This window comes from Capsicum annuum, chromosome 3 (assembly GCF_002878395.1).
Source record: "Capsicum annuum cultivar UCD-10X-F1 chromosome 3, UCD10Xv1.1, whole genome shotgun sequence".
Classification (NCBI taxonomy): domain Eukaryota; kingdom Viridiplantae; phylum Streptophyta; class Magnoliopsida; order Solanales; family Solanaceae; genus Capsicum; species Capsicum annuum.
In genome coordinates, this window is record NC_061113.1 from 255,911,773 (window position 1) to 255,935,153 (window position 23,381).

The window sequence follows — 23,381 nt, forward strand, 5'->3', positions numbered from 1 at the left end:
GATGTCTAAAGGTGTTTTCATGGAATATATATGTTTGTTAATTGAAAACCATGAACTTTAGGTGGTTTAATATGGTGCAAGTATGAAACCCATCTATGCCTTAAAGAATGCATGCAAGGTGTTTGATAAAATGCTTAGGATGCTAGAAATTCATGTTTGTATGGTACTATGATGTCTAAATGACAAGTCCATGTTAGCTATATACTTCAATATGAATTTCATGTTTTTCATGTGTTGCTATTATGGTGGTATGAAGCATGTAAGATAATGGAGACATACAATATATACACGAAATATATCCATGCATTCCCTACAATGTTTAAGATGTTGAATAACTATATGAAATATGATATCCCCTACTTATGATATTATGAATTGTGGACTCAAATCTTGTGATCAAGTCATGTCATGTGTGTCAGTTTCCTTCTATCGAGTCCTGGGGGTATTCGTACCCGAAAATATAGTTGTGTGCCTAGAGCCATGTCATGTTATCACGTTACTCTCAGTCAAGCCATGATCTATAGAATTCAGTCAGTCATGTGACTCAGAAAAATCCAGTAACCTCAGTAATCTCAGTAGTTCAGTAATCTCAGTGATCTCAGTACTCAATAATATCTGTAACCTCTGTATTCAAAGTCAATCTCAGCAACTTCAGTACTCTCAACCAGTCCTCAGAATTCAGTATATTTGTTAGTCATCGGAATCCAGTAAACTTAGTTTAGCTCCGCTAAACAATACCACTAGTATCAGTCTAGTTAATCAGTATCAGTTCAGCTAATCAGTTCAGTTCAGTTATTCGGTTCAACCTAGTTATTTAGTTTAGTGTCTTTCGTATGGGAGTAGAATTCAGTACCGAGTGAGCCTAGGGATGGGGACTCACCCGCTAGATTAGGACTGAGATCCTTAGAAGCAATCCCTAAGTTTCAGAACTACGTAGCCAGCGTAGGTACGAGATGTCACCCATTAGATAGGACTGACGTACTTGGGGGTCGCCCGTTAGCACATTTATATGTATAGGACTGATCCCAGGAGTCACCCGCTAGATTAGGACTGACTCCACAGCAGATGTCTTTACTGGTGGCACGGTCCTGACACCCTTCCAGTCAGGGCAGAGATTGGACCCCAGTCAGCTTAACTTGGGGCATGTCGTTAGATGAATACATCCCACAGTTTCAGTTACAGATTCAGGACTGTCAGATACAGTCAACTCAGTTCAGTAGTACAGATTCAGTACTGTTAGAGACAATCAATCCTTATCATTATAAATAGACTTCAAGATCACCCATTAGACAGGACTGATCTCAACTATACTGAAACAATATCATAATCATTATATTTAAAGATCACCCGCTAGATAGGACTGATCTCAAATTTAGTTACTCCATATAAAACAGAACTCAGATAGTTTCACCAGAACTTAGACTGTTAAATATAGTCGCTTAGTATCAGTTACATCGATTAGGTCGATCATCACAGTTATATTAGTTATATCAATTTTTTGAACTCATGTATCAGTCATATCAGTTATCAGAATTCATGATATCAGTATTCAGCTTCAGGACTGTTAGACACAGTCAACCAGACTAGTTCTTAATAATTCAAACTATCAGAAATAGTCATTCATCTATACAGTATCTCAGTATCAGTACACTCATGTTGTCAATATTCAGACTTAGTAGTCAGTATCTCCACGAGTTCAGTTACAGTTATGTATGCATGTATGTATTCTCACATTCATATTAGTCAGCATTATTCATGCATATAGCCCTTTCCATTTAGCCTACCTCACTCGTATACTTAGTACATTCAGACGTACTAGCGCATTTGCGCTATGGTGCTTTATCTTATGTTACACCATAGGTTCAGAGGCACGAGCTCCAGATTAGCAGTAGCATTCCAGTGTTCAGAGTTTGCACTGAGTCCTTCTCATTCGAGGACGATATGATTATTGCTACATTTACTATTCAGTTGCTAGATGGAGTTAGTTGGAGATATGTTTCTTCAACTCCTTATTCAGTTCATTTAGAGTCTTTCATACTAGATGTCAGATTAGATATTCAGATCTTATTATTTTCAGTATTTATGACTTATTTTGGTATTGTTATACCTTTTTCAGACATTTTGTTATCAGACGTTTATTCAGTTCGAACCTTATGGCCTTTCATGTTTTTATTTCTGTATTTTATGATATATTATGCAGTATACAGGTACAGATATCAATCATGGGTTAGCTTGTGGTCCTTTGGGGTCATGAGCACCATGTAGCATTACAGTTCAGAAAATTGGGGTGTTACAAACTTGATATCAGAGCCTAAGGTTCAATAGAGTCCTAGGAAGTCTGAAAGCCGCATCTAGTAGAGTTTTGTACATACATGTGTTGTGCACCACACTTATGTGCAGGAGACTATGAGATATTTTAGGAATAGTTTCCCTTCTTTCAGTATTCATGTCGTGCCAGTGAGCATATAATCTCAGTCTAATCCATTTCTCTCTTTGTTCTACAAATATGCCTCCTAAAAGAAAAAATGGGAATCAGTCAGCCCCTCAGCCCGAAGACCCTTTGGGTGATCATGTTTCTCATACAGAGTTCAGGGCCACATTCACCACTCTTGCTCAGTCAGTCGCTACCCAGAATGAATGACCAGCTATAGTTCTGGCCAACCCAGTGGCCAATTCAGCTACAACTAGAATTTGGGACTTTACCTAATTGAATCCTTCTTCCTTCACAGGGTCTAAGTCAGATGAGGACCTATAGAAATTCCCAGATCAGGTTCAGAAAATGACAGATATTATGGGGGTTACTACTTTTCAGAGCATTGATTTAGCCGCATACCTATTACAGGATATCGCTCATACTTGGTATAAGCAGTGAAAGTCAGAAAAGTTAGATAATGCAAGCCCTATAGAGTGGGCAGAGCTTGCCTCTGCTTTTCTTAATAGAATCTTTCCGCTAGAGCTTAGAGAAGCTAAGGTACTAGAGTTCATCAACCTCAGGAAGGGCAGTATGACGGTAAAGGAGTATTCTCTCAAGTTTACTCAATTAGCCAGATATGCCCCTCATGTGGTTGCAGACGGTAGAGCTAAGATGAGTAAGTTCGTGTCAGAGGTGAATGATAGTATGGTAAACGAGTGCAGATCTGCCATGTTAAATAGTGATATGACTTTAGCCAGACTTATGACACATGCTCAGCAAATAGAGGAGCAGAAGATTAGGATGAGAGAGAAACAAACTCCTAAGTGACGACATTCGTGATAGCTTATCACATTTGTGACGCCCTATCACGAAGGTCGTCAGCTATAATTTTTCATCAACTAGAAATTTATTTCATGAGGGTATTTTGGTTATTTTTGTCACCTTCCACGACTTATAACCGTAAAGAGGCATAATTTTTCCCATTTTTCTTCAGTTAAGCATCTCAAAAACCCTCTCTTACGCTCTCAACCACAAGATTAGGATTTCCATCAAACTCATCTCTCAAAAGCAAGATTCAAGCCTTTTTCCAAGATAATCGATAATTAAGTTTCCCAATCCAAGAACTCTCCAGCAAATCATCAAGGTTTCCTTTCTAAGGTATGCGTAGTGTTCATCTATGGATCCAATCTGTTCATATAGCTCAAGAACCATGCTTTAAATATTATTTTGTAAACTTTTTGTGGTGATATGAGTATGTACATATTGACGATTGCTGTTTAAGTTTCAATGTGATGTCTAAAGGTGTTTTCATCGAATATATATGTTTGTTAATTGAAAACCATGAACTTTAGGTGGTTTAATATAGTGCAAGTATGAAACCCACCTATGCCTTAAAGAATGCATGCAAAGTGTTTGATAAAATGCTTAGGATGCTAGAAATTCATATTTGTATGATTCTATGATGTCTAAATGACAAGTATATGTTAGCTACATACTTCAATATGAATTCCATGCTTTTCATGTGTTGCTATTGTGATGGTATGAAACATGTAAGATAATGGAGATATACAATATGTACACGAAATATATCCTTGCATTCCCTACAATTTTTAAGATGTTTAATAACTATATGAAATATGATATCCCCTACTTATGATATTATAAATTATGGACTCAAATCTTGTGATCAAGTCATGTCATGTGTGTCAGTTTCCTTCTATCTAGTCCTGGGGGTATTCGTACCCAAAAATATAGTTGTGTGCCTAGAGCCATGTCATGTTATCATGATACACTCAGTCAAGCCATGATCTATAAAATTCAGTCAGTCATGTGACTCAGGAAAATCCAGTAACCTCAGTAATCTCAGTAGTTCAGTAATCTCAGTGATCTCAGTACTTAGTAATATCTGTAAACTCAGTATTCAAAGTCAATCTCAGTAACTTCAGTACTCTCAACCAGTCCTCGAAATTCAGTACATTCCATCAGTCATCGAAATCCAGTAAACTTAGTTTAGCTTCGCTAAATAATACCACTAGTATCAGTCTAGTTAATCAGTATTAGTTTAGCTAATCAGTTCAGTTCAGTTATTCAGTTCAGCCCAATTATTTAGTTCAGTATCTTTCATATGGGAGTAGGATTCAGCACCGAGTGAGCCTAGGGATGGGGACTCACCCGCTATATTAGGACTGAGATCCTTAGAAGCAATCCCTAAGTTCCAGAACTACGTAGCCAGCGTAGGTACGAGATATCACCCGTTAAATAGGACTGACATACTCAGGGGTCACCCGTTAGTACATTTATATGTATAGGACTGATCCTAGGAGTCACCTGCTAGATTAGGACTGACTCCACAGCAGATGTCTTTACTGGTGGCGCGGTACTGACACCCTTTCAGCCAGGGCAGAGATTGGACCCCAGTCAGCTTAGCTTGGGGCATGTCGGTTAGATGAACACATCCCACAGTTTTAGTTACAGATTCAGGACTATCAGATACAATCAACTCAGTTCAGTAGTACAGATTCAGTATTGTTAGAGACAATTAATCCTTATCATTATAAATAGACTTCAAGATCACCCATTAGACAGGACTAATCTCAACTATAGTTAAATAGTATAAGAATCATCAGATTTAAAGATCACCTGCTAGATAGGACTGATCTCAAATTCAGTTACTCCATATGAAATAGAACTCAGATAGTTCCATCAGAACTTAGACTGTCAGATACAGTCGCTCAGTGTCAGTTACATCGGTTAGGCCGATCATCATAGTTATATCACTTATATCAGTTTTCTGAACTCATGTATCAGTCATATCAGTTATCAAAATTTATGATATCAGTATTCAGCTTCAAGACTGTCAGTAACAGTCAACCAGACCAGTTTTTCATAATTCGAACTGTCAAAAATAGTCATTCATCTATTTAGTATCTCAGTATCAGTACTCTCATGTTGTCAGTATTCAGACTCAGTAGTCAGTATCTCTATGAGTTCAGTTACAGTTATGTATACATGTATGTATTCTCACGTTCATATTAGTCAGCATTGTTCATGCATATAACCCTTTCTATTTAGCCTACCTCACTCGTATACTCAGTACATTCAGACGTACTGGCGCATTTGCGCTATGGTGCTTTATCTTATGTTACACCATAGGTTCAGAGGCACGAGCTCCAGATTCGCAGTAGCATTCCAGTGTTCAGAGTTTGCACTGAGTCCTTCTCATTCGAGGATGATATGATTATTGCTATATTTACTATTCAGTTGCTAGATGGAGTTAGTTGGAGACATGTTTCTTCAACTCCTTATTCAGTTCAGTTAGAGTCTTTCAGACTAGATGTCAGATTAGATATTCAGATCTCATTATTTTCAGTATTTATGACTTATTTTGGTATTGTTATACCTTTTTCAGACATTTTGTTATCAGACGTTTATTCAGTTCGAACCTTATGGCCTTTCATGTTTTTATTTTTGCATTTTATGATATATTATGCAGTATACAGGTACAGATATCAGTCATGGGTTAGCTTGTAGTCCTTCGGGGTCATGAGTACCGTGTAGCATTTCGGTTTAGAAAATCAGGGTGTTACATAACTGCAAGAGTATATCTATACCTAAAGTATGACGGAGGGTATAGCTATACCATTTATCAAAGTTCAAGGGTATATGACATGACTCGAACCAGGATCTAGCCGTGTCGAGTATCTTAAGTCCAACCAGGACCGGAGATCACCCAAAATATCTAAACCATTGACTACCTTATACCCCATGTTGGATGAATTTCAAAAATATAACAAGATAAGAGAATATCAATTTAAAGACATTGTGATAAGTCTATAACCAAAATCAACCATGAATAACCAAACAACCAACCAATACCACCTATGTCCACAGTAGTCCGACAAAGCCTCTAATCAAAATTAAAGAATATCTAGCCGGGATATGTCCTCCATGAAAGGGAAGATCAACATACCTAAAATAACAAGATGTAAGGAGAGAAATCACCCTTGAAAGCCCTAATTGCTTAACCTCTTGAAAACCCTTAGTGTTCTTGACCTTGAGAATTTGAGAGTGTTTTGAGAAGTTATTTGATTTGAAATCTGACGGCTAATGATGCCTTAAAGAGGTTATAAGACGTGGGTTTCCAGTTGAGCAAAAGAAAAAATATCCAGAATGCTCTTAACTTGAAAATTGGAAAAGGGTCGCCTTTGATTACGAGTCAATCATCAACTCGTAACCACACTTTACGACTTGTTACCGAGAGTTGTAACCAAGATAATGACTAGGACCCCCATACACTGTCAACCTTACGACTCGACCAACCCATTTGTAATGAGACCCTACGACTCGTATGGTCCAGTCGTAGTCAACACAGAACCAAATGCATATAACACTGGACATCCTATGATTTCATCCAACGGCTCGTAACAAGTCCTTACAACTCGTAGTGAGTCACTCGTACTTAGAGCAGAATCATGCCACAAACTTATATGATTTGGTTACGACTCCACCTAACGACTCGTTGATGAGCGATGATTTTACCACTCATTAGAACTAATTATTCGTGCACATTATCTTGTTTTAAATGAATAAAATGAGACATAATCATAATTAAATGGACTAATATCCCCTCTTTGTATGCATAGAGTTGATGAAATCAAAAGATGTGGAAAGGAGCTTAAAATGATTAAAAAAATAAAAAAATACAGCTGAAGACTGGAGCAAAGGGCCTCAGATGCCGCGGTTGTGGTCTGCTGACCGCAATTACAGCAGTCAAGCAAAAATCAGTAAATTGCGGTCGCATAGCCGCGATCACGGTTAAACGGATGCGATTGCGATTCAACGGGATTATGCCTAGGGGCAGATCTGTAAAATTACAAAGATGAATTCCAAACCCCATATAGGCAAAAACCCTTTATTCTTGGAACATTGTTTATCTCATAAGATATTTTGAATTGAAAGATTGAAACCCTAATTGAGCAAGTGTGTAACTAATTTGGGGGCTTGATTTCTTAGCATTTTTGTGAAGAATGAATGCTTTGGATAATCCTTATGGTATATCTCTCTGTACTTTCTTCATGAGTAGCTAAGTAATTTAGTCTTGGAATTATGTTGAACTAGAGTATAATTTCTGTGTGTCTATATTGTTGTGTTTGCATGATTGTTAGTTGTTGAGTAAGGATTTCACCATGCTTGAGCTTAAGAGTTGGAATTTGATAGGTGAAACCCCCAAGTCTCCAAATGGGTTTGATGGGTGGAAACTGCAAACTCTAGAAATCCTTTATCATCCTCGAAAGAGGGATGAAGGTGAATATGAGGTAACCCATAACATCCTTGAAAGAGGATTATAGAGGGACAAGGCAATGGTGGGCAATTAAGCCTATGGTTTTCTCCCTTTTGCAATCTTAGAAATAAGTAAATTAGAAGTGTAAATCACTTCAAGAGCATCATCCTAGAAATAAGGATGCTTGATTGAGGTTTTGGGTGATTATAAATTTTACACTTGTTAGGTGCTCAAGAGAGCCAACAGGTGAAATCGTTGTGGTTTTATCAAAAGGTTAACCACAATGACCTTCGAACTAGCCTATCCTTTAGTTAACAACTAAATTTCATGCTAAACCATCATTAACCCACATACTTTTACCTTTAGGTAGACATAATCCCAAGATTTCCCCCAACATTGTTGCTTAAAACGAAAGTGTCATCTCTTGATCATTTGCTAAAGATTGTACAAGAAGTTTCCAAACAAAACCCCCCCATTTTATTTTACATGTCGTTTTTGTTAGCATTTCGGGTAACCTCGTAGTAATTTAAACACCCATAGGGTTTGAAGTCTACAATTCACTCCTTGATATTCGACCTCAATTCAAATTGGGTTCTTGACAACGATCGCCTCACCCCTCAATTTGGGAGTGAGTTGAGCGTTATCACTCGTGTCCCCAAGTCGTACTCTGGACAGAAACTCAGACACCATTCACTGGACACCTTACAACTAGGGTCACCTGACCCATCAAGACACCCTACGACTCGTGGCGTCAAGTTGTAACCAAGGCAGTGAGCTCAAAGCTCAAAAATTTTCAAGGGCCAAAATTCGGGATGTTTCAGTATATATGTACATTTTCATTAACGGCAAGGGTATATTTATATCTAAAGTATGACGGAGGGTATATCTATATCATTTATTAAAGTGTAGGGGTATATATGTACCTTTTCATTAATGGCAAGGATATATTTATACCTAAAGAATGACGATGGGTATATCTGTACCAGTTATTAAAATTTAAGGATATATTTGTACATTTTCCCTATATTTAATTGACTGCTTTATAATTTCTTACTATTTGATTTTTCGATCCTAACACATGATTTACTATCTCAAATTCTCCAAATTAAAGCATGATTAGGATTTCAATTCATTATTTCACTTTTTATAAAAAAAAATATAAAATTTGATTCATAAGTTTACATTTTGTAAAAAAAAAGACTCATCATTTTAAATTTTAGAAAAAAAGACCCATTCTTAGCATGAAGAGATTGCTCGTAATATGTTACAGGATTATATTAAAAAATAACTAGTCACTACTATTATTTACTTGTAAATCTTTATAAAATTATATTTATTTGATAAGATGAGAAAAATAAAAGTAAGATAGCGATTTAATCACCTCTAATCGATAAGTTAGCTCTTCTACATCTTGATATTTTGTGATATTACACTAAATATATTGTTATTATATATAATAAAAAATTGAATAATATAAGAATTTGAATAAATATTTATTTAAAATACCAATACAATAAAATATCTAACTAACAATACGAAGGGATAAGCATGCAGTAGGTCGACATGTCTGCTTGTGTTGTTTGCTTCAACTGATTCAATAGTAATTTAACTATATCATTACTAATTAATTATTATAAGTCATTTACGTATTAAAAATAAATAATATTTAATTTTAAAAAGGAAAATAGGCATTTCTGACATATTTGTTTCAACTGCTTCAACCTCAATTTTTCTATATCATCCCTAATTAATTATTATAAGTCATTTAAGTATTAAAAATTAATAATATTTAATAAAAAATAAAATAGATATAAAATGATAAATTAACTTTTGATATTTTAAATTAACTTGACATCTTATATGAGGCCCACTTAAATTTTTTTCACAAAAAATTTTCATAGTAATTTTGTTAATCACTTCTAATTAGTTATTATAATTTATTTAAAACATATCTACTTCGCTGCTTCAATCGTGATTTTACTATATCACCCCTAATTAATTATTATGGTCATTTAAGCATTAAAAAATTAATAATATTTTATAAAAGAAGGTAAAATAGACATAATGATATGTCAACAAACAAAATTTGATTGACTATCGAAATTATATTAGTGCCACATAAATTGAGATGAGACAGAGGACTACAAAAAAGTAACATATATTATTTAAAAATAAGATAAATATTGTAAATTACATTAATTAAGAACTTATATGTATGTATGTATGTATGTATATATATATAAAAAAAATTGATTGACTATCGAAATTTTATCTGTGCCACATAAACTAGAACTGAGAGAATCTTCATATTTTATTGGGAAAAGGCTCAAATATGCCACTGAACTATCAGAAATGGCTCATTTATGCCATCTGTTTAAAGTTGGGTTCATTAATACCTTCGCCATTATCAAACTGGCTCATTCATGCCATTACTTTTTAACAGCCGGTTTTTAAAAACCGCTTTGCCACGTGGCATCTTATTAGAGTGCCACATCATTTTTTCTAAATTTTTTTTTTTTGCACAATTACGACAAAGTGATATTTTTAATGATAGAGATAATATTTGAAGAAAATAATAAAATTATATTAATTTTATAAAAGGACAACTAAATTGGAACAAAAATTAAAAAAATAACTAAAATTATATTTATGGACAAACACAATTCCAACTTTAAAATTTTAGTTTTCATGGTCAAATGCTCATTAAGTTATTTAATGATAGGCGTAGTATTGAAAGAACATAATAAAATTATCTTAATTTCATAAAAAGACAACTACATTAAAATAACAAAGAGATAATGTATTTATAATATTTTCATGATATGGTTTAATTGTCAAGAGCTGGAGAACCATAACTTAAACGACGCGTATTATTAGTTATTTTAGGAGAAAATTATAAATAATATTATAGAGTATTATGTTTCTTTCTCTTTCGTAAAAGTCGTTTTACCAAAAAGGCTCTGTATAATTTTATTTGTTTAAAGCAAAAAGAGGAGTTAATAATCAAGAAAATGAAGACTAAAGACTTGTTGCCTTCCAAAATTCAGAACAATATATAAAACGTGTTTCTAGTTTTATTTTAAAAAAATGATCTTTGGGGATCATAAACGTCATCTCCTTTTATTTTATTCTATAAATATAATATTTTTAGGATATGGTTAAATAGTTAAGAGCCATAACTTGAATAACACGTATCAACAATTATTTCAATCTCAAATTATAATAACACTATGTTTAATCTTTCTCTTTCATATGTGTCATTTTTACCAGCAAAATACTACGTCTATCATTAAATAACTGAATGAGCATTTGATCATAAAAACTAAAATTTTAAAGTTGGAATTGTGTTTGTCCATAAATATAATTTGAGTTGTTTTTTAATTTTTGTTCCTATTTAGTTGTCCTTTTATGAAATTAAGATAATTTTATAATTTTCTTCAAATATTATCTCTATCATTAAAAATATCACTTTTTCATAATTGTGCAAAAAACAAAAATTAAAATTTTTTTAATGGATCAAAAAAATTTAAAAAAATAAAATAAAAATGACGTGGCACTCTAATAAGATGCCACGTGGCAAAGAGATTTTTAAAAACCGGCTGTTAAAAAGTAATGGCATGGATGGGCCGATTTTGTAACGGCGATGGCATTAATGAGACCAACTTTTAACGGATGGCATAAATGAGTCATTTCTAATAGTTCAGTGACATGTTTGAGCCTTTTCCCTATTTTATTAAAAAATTATGTAAAAAGTCATTATAAATCACATAATTAATAATTTAAAAAATTTAAAGATATAAAATCTTTGAACAATTCTCGAATTATATCAATATCATTTAAATTAAAAAAATATTATAAATTATAATAATTAAAATTTTTAATTATTTTAATACTAAGTTATTTAAATTTTATTTTTATCATATAAATTAAGACAAAAAAAATCTATGTATATTAGGGATCCGTGGATATCTAATGTAATTCAAGATGTAGCACACTTGTAGTAATAAAATATATTTTTAAGATTTATGCACATGTGAAGAGAATCTATCTCTTGTATTCAAGAACAAAGGGTCAATAAATAGAGCTAGCGGCCTTGTGAGAGCAGTCATCTTTATTCTAAATCAAACAAGAAGAAACTAGACATGATGTTAGATTTGGAACTTTATACTTCTGTATTCCTTTGTCTCATTCCTTTCATCTTCCTTCTCTTCATCAATCTTTTCCAATCCAACTCAACCAAAATCCCAAAATCTTATCCCATAATTGGTTCCTATTTCTCAATCTTAGCAAACAAACAACGTAGAATTCAATGGATTTCCGATGTTGTTCGATCCACTTCCAACCTTACTTTCACTCTCATTCGCCCTTTCGGTTTTCGCCAAATATTCACGGCTAATCCATCCAATGTTCAGCACATCCTCAAAACTCATTTTCCTATTTACCAAAAGGGTGATATATTTAAAACTACTATGTCTGATTTTCTTGGTGATGGTATTCTCAACGTGGATGGTGATATTTGGAAGTACCAAAGACAAGTTGCTAGCCATGAATTCAACACTAGATCTCTACGCAAATTTGTTGAAACTGTTGTTGATGCTGAACTCAACGAGCGGCTGATTCCACTTCTTGCTATTGCTGCTGAAGAAAAAAAGGTTCTTGATTTTCAAGATGTATTACAAAGGTTTGCTTTTGATAACATTTGTAAAATTGCTTTTGGTTATGATCCTGCTTATTTATTACCATCACTCCCTCAAGCGAAATTCGCAGTTGCTTTTGAAGACTCTGTTAGATTCAGCAGTGAAAGATTCAATGCTCTTTTCCCTTTTCTCTGGAAAATTAAGCGAAAGTTCAATATTGGAAGTGAGAAGAAATTCAGAATTGCTGTGGATGAAGTTCGTCAATTTGCTAAACAACTCGTTAACGAAAAACAAAGAGAACTCAACGAAAAATCATCATTGGATTCAGTTGATCTATTATCAAGATTCTTGAGCGTTGGTTATAAGGACGAGGATTTTGTCACGGATATTGTTATAAGTTTTATATTAGCTGGCCGTGACACAACATCAGCTGCTTTAACATGGTTCTTTTGGTTACTTTCCGAACATCCAGAAGTAGAAAATAATATCTTGAATGAAATTAAAGCGAAATCTGAAAGTCCAGTGTACGATGAAGTGAAAGATATGATATACACACACGCTTCACTTTGTGAAAGCATGCGATTTTATCCGCCAGTTCCAATGGATACTAAGGCAGCTACAGTGGACAACATTTTACCAGATGGCACATTTGTTAAAAAAGGGACAAGAGTAACTTACCACCCCTACGCAATGGGAAGAGTAGAGAAAATATGGGGAAAAGATTGGGCAAATTTTAGACCAGAAAGGTGGTTAGATAAGGATGAAGTGACAGGAAATTGGACATTTGTGGCTAAGGACATGTATGCATATCCTGTGTTTCAGGCAGGGCCAAGAATATGTTTAGGAAAAAATATGGCATTTTTGCAAATGAAGAGGGTGGTGGCTGATGTTTTACGCCAGTTCAAGGTGGTTCCAGTGGCCGAAAAAGGGGTTGAACCGGTGTTTGTGTCATACCTAACTGCGAAAATGAAAGGTGGTTTCCCTGTGACAATTGAAGGAAGGAAGAACACAGATTTTTGATTTTTCACCTAATATAGCTAAAAAGGTAGTATTTTGAAAATTCAGTGTGCTTATTGCTTCTTCTACTTGCCTTGAACTGTTTTGGATTTTTTGTGACATTTATTTATGTTTGTACAAAACTTTGGTTGTTGGTGTGTGATCGTTTACACTATTATTTTGTTCTTGTTTGCCCTTAGAAATAGTACAGTTGAATTTGTAAATTTGGCTCACTCATGCACGCACATAGATTGAGATAATTAAATAATCAGATTATTATATATGAAATTGTTTAGTGAACGTATTTGAAATAATATTACCAGAATCTTTGCTAGTTAGTTTCCATATTTATTTATTATTTTTAAAACCATAAATTTATTTGGTTGACAAGTTGAAATCGCCACCCATTTTGCACATCAATCCTCAGTCATGCATAACAACGAAGAGCTATGGAAAGATAAGCTCAAACCGTAATTAGTTGTATCATATTCGGTATATCACTATTTATTTAATTAATGATAATGGATGGTTTAAAATAATTTATTTTGTGTTATTTGATACTCTTTTCTTTCAAAATAGCTGCGATGTTCCGCTTTTAGAAAGTTAATTTAATTAATTTTTAAAGTTTAATTAAAAAGATAAATTTGATATTTCATAATTAAAATTATAATATTCAAAAACTAGACAAAAAGTATTATAAATTATAATTTTTTTTATATTAATATGATTAAAAAAAGTTACATTTCAAAATATTGATTAAAGTTCCTATCATTCAAATCTCAAAAATAAAATTGTGATATGTTATAAAATGAAGACAAAATATTAATATCAAATTTAAAGAAATGAGAGAACTTTAGAGAATTAGTAGTACATTTGTTACTATTTGGATGATCATAATAAAATATATAAAGGGTGGCTATTTATAGACCACCAAATTTAGTTCCTAAGGTTGCTAAAATTGACTTCAAATTAGCAAGTTGGCAAGTTGGCAATTTGGCCAACTAATCAAGTATTCAAATCTAATTTGAACAAGTAATTTATGGTCTTCAAATCCAACTTGACTACTAACTATTATCTCTAATAAATGACATTTCACACATATACATGTCACATGACATTCATATTATATAACACTCCCCCTTGGATGTCCATTAATAGCTAATGAGTCTCGTTAAAATCTTACTAGGAAAATCCAATGGGAAAAAGCCCAGTGAAGAAAAAAGAGTATACATATCTTGTAATACGCCTTTAGTGTTGCCTCGTTAAAAATCTTACCAGGAAAACCCGATTGGGACAAAACCTTTGTTAAGAAAAAAAAGTACAACGCGTATTTTACTCCCCCTGATGGGAACTTTAGTTTAATGACTTGAATCTTTGTATTCCGATCTTGTGCATCATCTTCTTGAAAGTTGCAGTTGAAAGAGACTTGGTGAATAAATCAGTCATACTGTCACTCAAATGAATTTGTTGCATGTTAATATCACCATTCTTTTGTAGCTCATGTGTATAGAAAAATTTTGATGAAGTGTGCTTCATTCTATCTTCTTTTAATGAATCCTCCTTTAAGATGTGTTATGCATGTTGCATTATCTTTGTATAAAATTGTGGATATATTGTCATATTTCAAATAATATTTTTTCCGAATAAGATGTATAGTGGACCTCAACCATACACATTCTCGGCTTGCTTCATAAATAACTATTATCTCAGCATGATTTGATGAAGTGCTAGATAGACTGCTTTGTATATTTTCAAGATATGTCAGTATCCCCACATGTCAACATATTACATGTTTGAGACCGAAATTTATTTTGGTTAAACAAATACCCAGCATCAATATAATCAACAAGATCGAGACTGCAATCTTTAGAATAAAATAAGATCATGTGTTTGATCCCATTTCAATGTCTCCTAATAGGAGCAGAATTATACCTTGCTAACAAATTAATAGAAAAAGGCTATATCAGATTTTGTAGTATTTGCAGGATATATTAGTACATCAATTGCACTAAGATATAGTACTTCATAACCAATTCATTTCGGCATATTTCTCATGTCAGCAAATAATCTATTGCTTTTGAAAACTCTCCAAGAGTTCCAATAACTTTCAAGTTATAGATTTATGCAATATAAGGATTATAGATAAGTTTCCCAGAAACTTTTATATGCTTCAAATATTTTGAATCCTAAACAAGTTTTCATGTAAATTTTGTCAAGTAACAATATTCAGTATTTCATCTGTGACATCTTCAAGTGTCTGGATTGCAAATCAAATAAGTGTTATGCTTATTAAGATGCATCTTTTTATGTCTTTTCAACGTATGTTCATCAATGGAAAAATATCTTATTTGTCAAACACTCTGAGTATACATCCAGTAGTACGCATGGTTAGCTGCCTCATTAAAAACTTTGCCAGAAAAATCCTGTGGGATAAAACCTCGGCTAAGGAAAAAAAGAGTGCAGTACGCGTATTATACTCGCATCGTTTAAAATACACTTTATTTTTATAAATGATTCTCCGCAATTCATAAGTGCACCAACTGCACTAAAACATAGTACTTACCAATCATTTTCATGAGATCAATATTGATCTGTTTTCAAGTTAAGCAATCTTTATAATCATAGAGTATCCAATAGAATTGCTTGATAACATTTTAATTCTTCAAGGATATTCATATAAATTTGTCATCTAGCTAGACATAACAATAATTCATTATACATATTCAAGCTTTTCGATATTGTCAGACTGAAACAAACTTCATTTCATCCATCACAGGAGAACAATTCTCCTACAATAATGCCAGAAACTTTGTAAAAAATTTATGCCCTAAGGCACAAGTCATACTTTATATCTTACGAATTTTACTTTCGCATAGTAAATCATTTGTACTCCACTAGCATTATACCTCTGGTCTTTGGATTAGGAGTCCAAATATTCACTTTTCAAGTGAAACAAACTACTTGAATTACATACTTTTATTGGTCAATAATTTATCTATCCATACTCTTTGACAGATTTATATCCAAGATCCTCAATACTACTTATAATGTTGAGCGCTATATTATATCAAAGATATCATCGACGATCATTAGATATCGGTTCCAATAAGACATAACTTAATAAAGATCTCTTCATATTCATTACTATTCAGGTACCTGAACCTTTGCCAAGGTTTTATGAAGTATTATGTCGGTGCTAAATCACTTGCCTCATTATCATGACCATCTTGATCATTTGTTCTTTTCCTCTTTTGTGGAGTTTTATCTTTAGAACCAATTGGTCTATTACGCTTTAGGCGTGCCAGTACTCTGTCCTTTTATGGACTTTTCATTAGAACATTTTACTGTTGAATTATCATATAGAGTTAGCAAACATACTTAACAATTAGTTTGCAACATTTTGCAAATAAATTATCTCTTGAACTTCAAGTTCACATATACATTTTTTACAAGGATCTAGGTAATTCATTTTATGCATAATTTTCGACTGTTATTCAACTCTCCCCCTAATTTTAGGAAATCTAACATGTATCCTCAACTTTATCTTGTGATTCATATTTGTGCATTGTGATGAAGCAACTGCATCATATGTCGCACACCAAAAAAATTTTAGATGAAAATTATTTGGTTCTTGACCTTGAACCAATAGTGATAGGGGAGTCTTATTGGCTTGATGCATATAAATGCTGCTATATTTTAAATGGCTCATCTCATGCCAAATTTCTTTTGGGATATTTGTACTAATAATGAATAATTTAGCTAGAATTGGAGGCATACAATTTCTACTAAACCAACCAGCATTATCAACATAATTTATAGTTTGGAACTGTGCTCTTAATTTAATAATTCGAGCAAACAACTTTGCAAAAATCAAATTGCAAGTTAATAAAAAAGCACATATGACCATATCATTGATGCATCTATTAAACTATATAATAGCAATCGGTCCACATGAAAGGCGAACGGGCCTATATTCACCTTTTTATATATTCCAAAAAAAATTAGGGAATACATCCCAACCTTAGCCAGTACAATGATCAATTCATTGTGAGAACAAGCAGCACAAGAGAATTCATGAAAAATCTTTTATTTCTTCAATATATAACCATATGAATTCTCAATTACGTTTGCATCATGCCAACTGATATGTATTTCAGTAAATTTTTAATTTACTATTGCATGTGATTCCGTCATCATGCTCATAAATAAGAGAAAAAATGTGGATAACTTTTACATAAATATTAATATCCCGCGTCGATTATAGTAATATGAAGATATAACATCTTTTAATTATTTATAGTCTCAATATAATTTATGTTTGGTAATGTTTTTGAAACTTAATAAGTTTCTTTCGAGACTTACTACAATCCCAATATTATGAACAATTTCATTCCTCCATATAGTAACACTTAAGCTCTTTTGAAGCTCTAAATTAATTTCATGTACTACACATATTTCACACACCATTCATATGGTGAACATCTCCTTCAAGAAGAAAATCATATAAGTACGGTCATAATCTTAAAACATTATATAGGCAAGACTTGCCCTTTTGTAATCCATGATAAACATATCAAAAATATTTATGTCATGCTACAAGTACACGATCAATGACCGTTTATGTCAAATAATTTTTTTATTTTTTTTGTCAAACCTTTCGTAGAGGTGAGATGTGACATTTATCCAACCATGCATCAGCATGTCCTTATTAATAATTTTTATCTCATCTTCAAGAAATGAATCATAATCATATTCACATGCTTCATAAATTTTCATTAGAAGCTCATTCTCGCGCTATGAAATTTATTATATTTGCATGACAAACCTCAACATCACTTTGAAAGGTCAAGTGCGATATTACTTTATATTCCTTTGTTTTGATGGAAAATTTATAAAACTTCTATCAAATTAGGTCGCACAAAAATCACGTCTGCAATGACTTTTTCATACCATGCCTATTAGTAGCAAAAATTACCTTTATCTTTTGAAGGATCATTTAGAACTCATAATGTTCTTCGAAGAATATAACCTTCTAATTCTTTAATATATATGTAGTGTAATATAACCTTCTAATTCTTTAATATATATGTAGTGTAATACTCAATGTGCACATCTTCGAGATGACAAAATCGTTCATGCCAACTTATGAACTTATTTGTACTAGTAAACTTCAAGTTTACCATGTCATATGAGTTCTACTTAGTAAATTTCAGATTTACGAGAACATGAATAATTTTTCAAGTTTGCTATTTTGGAGTATATTTCATAATATTTCTTCTCAATTATTCTACCTCTTACGAAGGTGTTACTCCTATCACATTCACCCCAGGGAATGGATCTGTAGTTTTAAAAACCAAAATTCTCATTCCTCGGGAATAAAATATAATAATGTCTTAAGCTTATCAAATTATGATAGCTTAGAATTTTTTTCAAGATATTGCTCCTTTATGAGCAAATAGAGGCATACATATAATGTAACAAAATATTTTGTCCTTGTTACGAGTATAGTCATATTCATAAATTCAATCACATATCTTCTTTCAGACATACTACACACTGCATGCTACCACATTCACTTCAAGGAATGGAGTATATTCAATGGGATATATTTCATGAATTTTCAACAAAATTTGCTTTAGTCATTATTATATCATCAATATATTGTATTGAGATTAAAACTCTATATCTTATCCATATGAAGACATCTTAGGCCAAAAATCAATGGGACTTGAACCCAACATCTTATCATCATGGTGCATCAAAACTCATAACCAATGTCTTACCCTCTAATGGCATGAGATTTAAATCCATCATCACACCCTCGACCAATAACATATTAGGCCAAAGTATAATAAACTCAAACTTCAATCTATAACAATATCACCACTTTGTCATTATCAATATTATTTTTAAAATTAATTAAAGAACATGACTTAATAATATACTTATCTTATTATAACTAGTAGAAAAGTGAAACCCAAGTCGTGATGATCACCTAGTTCTTGCGGTCTTGCATTCTCCACCTTCCAAATCAATTTTCTTTTCTTAGCCATCAAATTTTAAGAAAGTAGAGTCTCGTGATGATAACGTGTTATAAAATAAAGACAAAATATTAATGTCAAACTTAAAGAAATGAGAGAACTTTAGAGAATTTAGTAGTACAGTTGTTACTACTTGGATAATCATAATAAAATATACAAAGGGTGGCTATTTATAGACCACCAAATTTAGTTCCTAAGGTTGTCAAACTTGACTTCAAATTAGCAAGTTGGCAATTTGGCCAACTAATCAAGTATTCAAATTCAATTTGAACAAGTAATTTATGGTCTTCAAATCCAACTTGACTACTAACTATTATCTCGAATAAATGACATTTCACACATATACATGTCACATGACATCCATATTATATAACATGATAAGTATTTTAAAACAAAGATAGTAACCCCTCTTCCTATATTATTTGGGAATCCTATTACAAATAATTGTCCTATATTAGTTGGTCATCATATTAAATCAAGAAAATATTAATTAATTTTTTTTATATTACCCTTGTAACTAATTTTTTTAAAGAATATTTACACTTATAAAATTTTTAATTTTTTTATAAATAAATTAATAAAATTAATTTTTATTTATAATTTTTTAATATACTAGTTTAGCCGCACATGCCTCGCACGTGTAACTTTTAAATATTTAGAATTAGTCGATTTTATCTAATATGAAGGTTTTTAATAAAGTGCAAATATTTCAAAACATATATTTTATTGTAAGCACATATATATTTTACCACTAGAAGTTTCAAAAGTTTAATGAATTTAATATATTGTAGATATAGTTTAATTTAGCCAACCTCATGCTTCGTATGACTTGCCAAATATACCCAAGAACCGTATTGTACTTTGAATTTTTACTTCATTCATAAATACTTTTGGAGAAAAGTGTATGAATTCTTCCATACTATGAATACTTTTGGAGAAATCCTAACACATATTTAACAGAACCGAAGTATAATGCCTAACATCATTAACTTACCTTGGTGACAACATCTATCAACCACTGCTTCTTAATTCAAGTAATGTTAAATATATATGAGATGAAAAAAATTTAACCAAAAGAGAAATTATTCTCATATAGTAATGAATATTCTCAATTCCACCTTTCAAAATATTATTAAAAAAAACTAATCTCAAAAGGTGAGTTTAATTTAGCCAAACCTCGTGCCTTGTATGTCCTGCCAAATAAACTCAAGGATTGTACTATACGTTGAATTTTTACATAATTCATGAATACTTTTGGAGAAACGCTAATCAACTCTTCCGTACTGTGTATACTTTTGGAGAAACGTTCGTTCGTTTTTTTTTTTGTCTCTTGTTGTGTCTTTATGTCCATTATTGTATTTTTCTATGGGCAGATTTAATTATGCTTTTCATCATACTAATTTTTTCTTTATCGTAAAGTTTGATAAACTATATATCATATCATACGAGAAGATAAAGAGAAGATAGCTAAATTAAAAAAAATAAGAATGAATAACTACAATAATTTATATCATTCAAAATAAAAAATTGTCACGCGAAACTAATCACCTTTCAAAATTCAAATCCTCAACTATCTATAGATATTATCATCATCATCCATCTTCAAGACACCTACAAAATCAATGCACCTTAAAGTAAATTAAATATTACAAAAATATTTCTTGGAGTAAAAAATAATTCTAAAGCAAACAATAAAGAATGATCTAAGACCAAAAGTATTTTTTTTATTTTTCATATGTTCATTGAGGATGTTATTGTATTGTTGTAGAAGAATTTTCAATTTATAGAAGTCAAAAACCTTTACAAAGAAATTATCTAAATATGGTAAATTTAAGTTTTTTCCCATAAATAACTACCAACTTTAGAAGAATAAGAATTCAAAAAATAATAAGCTACTACAAATAGACATTTACTGTACATTATTTATAGTTCTTTTAGACTGCGCTAACCGAGGAATGAAGAATTAGTCTCACGGCTGTCGGATGTGGGGATACCTTGAAAAACCAAAAAAAAAAAAATAGTTCTTTTAGACTTTTGTTTTGTTTTTTATTTAATACAAAATATGTTTCATTGTCTTATTTTTAAAAAAATAATTTAAAGCCATACACATGTATGGTTCCTGAATCTTAGGAGTTTAGTATTTTTTTTTTCTAATTCTTCTTACCTTTATATTTGTTTCCTATCATATATTTTAGGACTCTTAAATTTTTCTTTTCATATATATTTTAGCAATATTATAGTTAATATTATTAAAATAATTAAATAATAATTTAAGTAAATAGTAAAAAAATGATTTTATCTATTATGAAATTTTTTAATAAAAATCACAAAATTTAAATTACTTTATTCAAGGATCTTCATGCTTTTACTATATTATAGATATATATTATAAATTTATTATGTCTAAATTTATCAGTCCCTACTCCCTAGCATAATACAGCGGACAAACTCAAGACACTGGATCCGTGCATAACACGGCAACATCCCACTAGTTGAAACATATGAAATAAATTGACGTCTGTTATCTCCCCCAAGTAAAAATTTAACTTAAAATACGAATTATAGATTTTATGAAATTGTGGTTTTATAGTGGCTTTCGTTGGAACGCACATTGCACAAAGGACAACAAAAAGCTTAAAGAAAGATTTTTAATTACAAGATACTGTGACTATAGTGTGTGAACTTGCTGGCTAGTTAGTCAACCTTTTCATATGAAGAACTAGATATAAACGCGCCCAGAAATAAATGATTATTATTTACTATATTTAATTACTACCCGTTATAAAATTTTGCTGATAGAGCATACGTCCTATTGATTTTATTTATGTTCACTTAAGAGTAATTTATGAGTGAAATAGGTTGTCTAACATATTCCAATAATACAATGAACAATATAGTAATTGAGATAGTATTTTCACGTGGAATACATTCGGCTTAAAAGGTGTGAAAAACAAGACATGTGCTTCTACAAAATTTCATTCCAAACTTCACTAAACAACTTCGAGCCTTAGCAACAACAAATTACAAGACTTACGTAATCTAGGAATTATAAACTTTAACTCCTATTCAAACAAAAGTTCACAAACCTCCCAAGGTATGTAATCTTAAGTCTTCGAGTTTTCGAACTTAAAGAAAATAATTCTAATTCAGTTTATACTTCATTGAACCTAGAACTACATCAAAGTTACAATTCAAGAGCCAACCCTAATACATAAAAACTAAGACTCCTTACCTTTCTAAGTTTCAAAACCAGTTCTAGCTACATGTTCCTTCAATCTTCAAGCTGCGGACTACTAAATTAATTTGTCAATTAGCTTTTTGCTTTATAAGTGCATGAGTGATTGTACAAGTCACTCCATCTATTTAAACACAACTTTCTAAAGAGTTCTTCATCAGATTAGATTTCTTACTTCTTCGAAACTCTTGTCTCTTTAGAGTTTTGTTTCCTGTGAAACTCCTTCTTCAACTCAACCTTTCTTATCTTCATGTGTTGTATTCAAACTCAACCTCTTCATACCTACACAATAGTTAATTGATTTTATCAACTGTACATGCTTATCCAATTCTAAAATCAAGCACTCTTGTCCTCTTATATCAATAAACTATTTATGAACTCATCTGCATTTATCAGACATTAATGAACCACTTTAACTAACATGTTTCATCTATCTTATCAATCATCAAAACTTTATGAACTCCAACAAATTAAGTGATGATAAACCCCTTGTCCTTGTGCAAATCCTGACATTTTCCTGTAGACATTAAGTCAATAATCGTTAGCATGAATCAAGTTAGTTAAAGAGTCATAAGTATTGCACAACCCATGTCTTCCCCTTTTTGGCATCATCAAAAAATGTATTCAATGCATAGAAGAGGCCAGTGTGCAGTGTTAAAAAATCATGACCACTTGGGCTATCACCAAAACAATCAGAGCAAGACCATTTAATTAAAAAGTGGGTAGAAAGAGCAAAACGAGATAAAAAGTGAGTAGAAAGAGCAAAACGAGATAAACA

The 23,381-nt window shown here is 32.0% G+C and overlaps 1 protein-coding gene across 1 annotated transcript; it reads left to right on the top strand.

Moving 5' to 3' along the window:
* Positions 1-11,675: 11,675 nt before the first annotated feature.
* Positions 11,676-13,505, top strand: LOC107863865 (cytochrome P450 94A2). The gene has a single exon (XM_016710041.2). It carries the CDS (start codon positions 11,837-11,839, stop codon positions 13,349-13,351), a length of 1,515 nt encoding a protein of 504 aa, XP_016565527.2. The 5' UTR covers positions 11,676-11,836; the 3' UTR covers positions 13,352-13,505.
* The last annotated feature ends 9,876 nt before the right edge of the window (positions 13,506-23,381 follow it).

What these genes read in the sequence shown, in the direction of transcription:
- LOC107863865 (XM_016710041.2), top strand. Translation starts at nt 11,837, where the DNA reads ATGATGTTAGATTTGGAACTTTATACTTCTGTATTCCTTTGTCTCATT.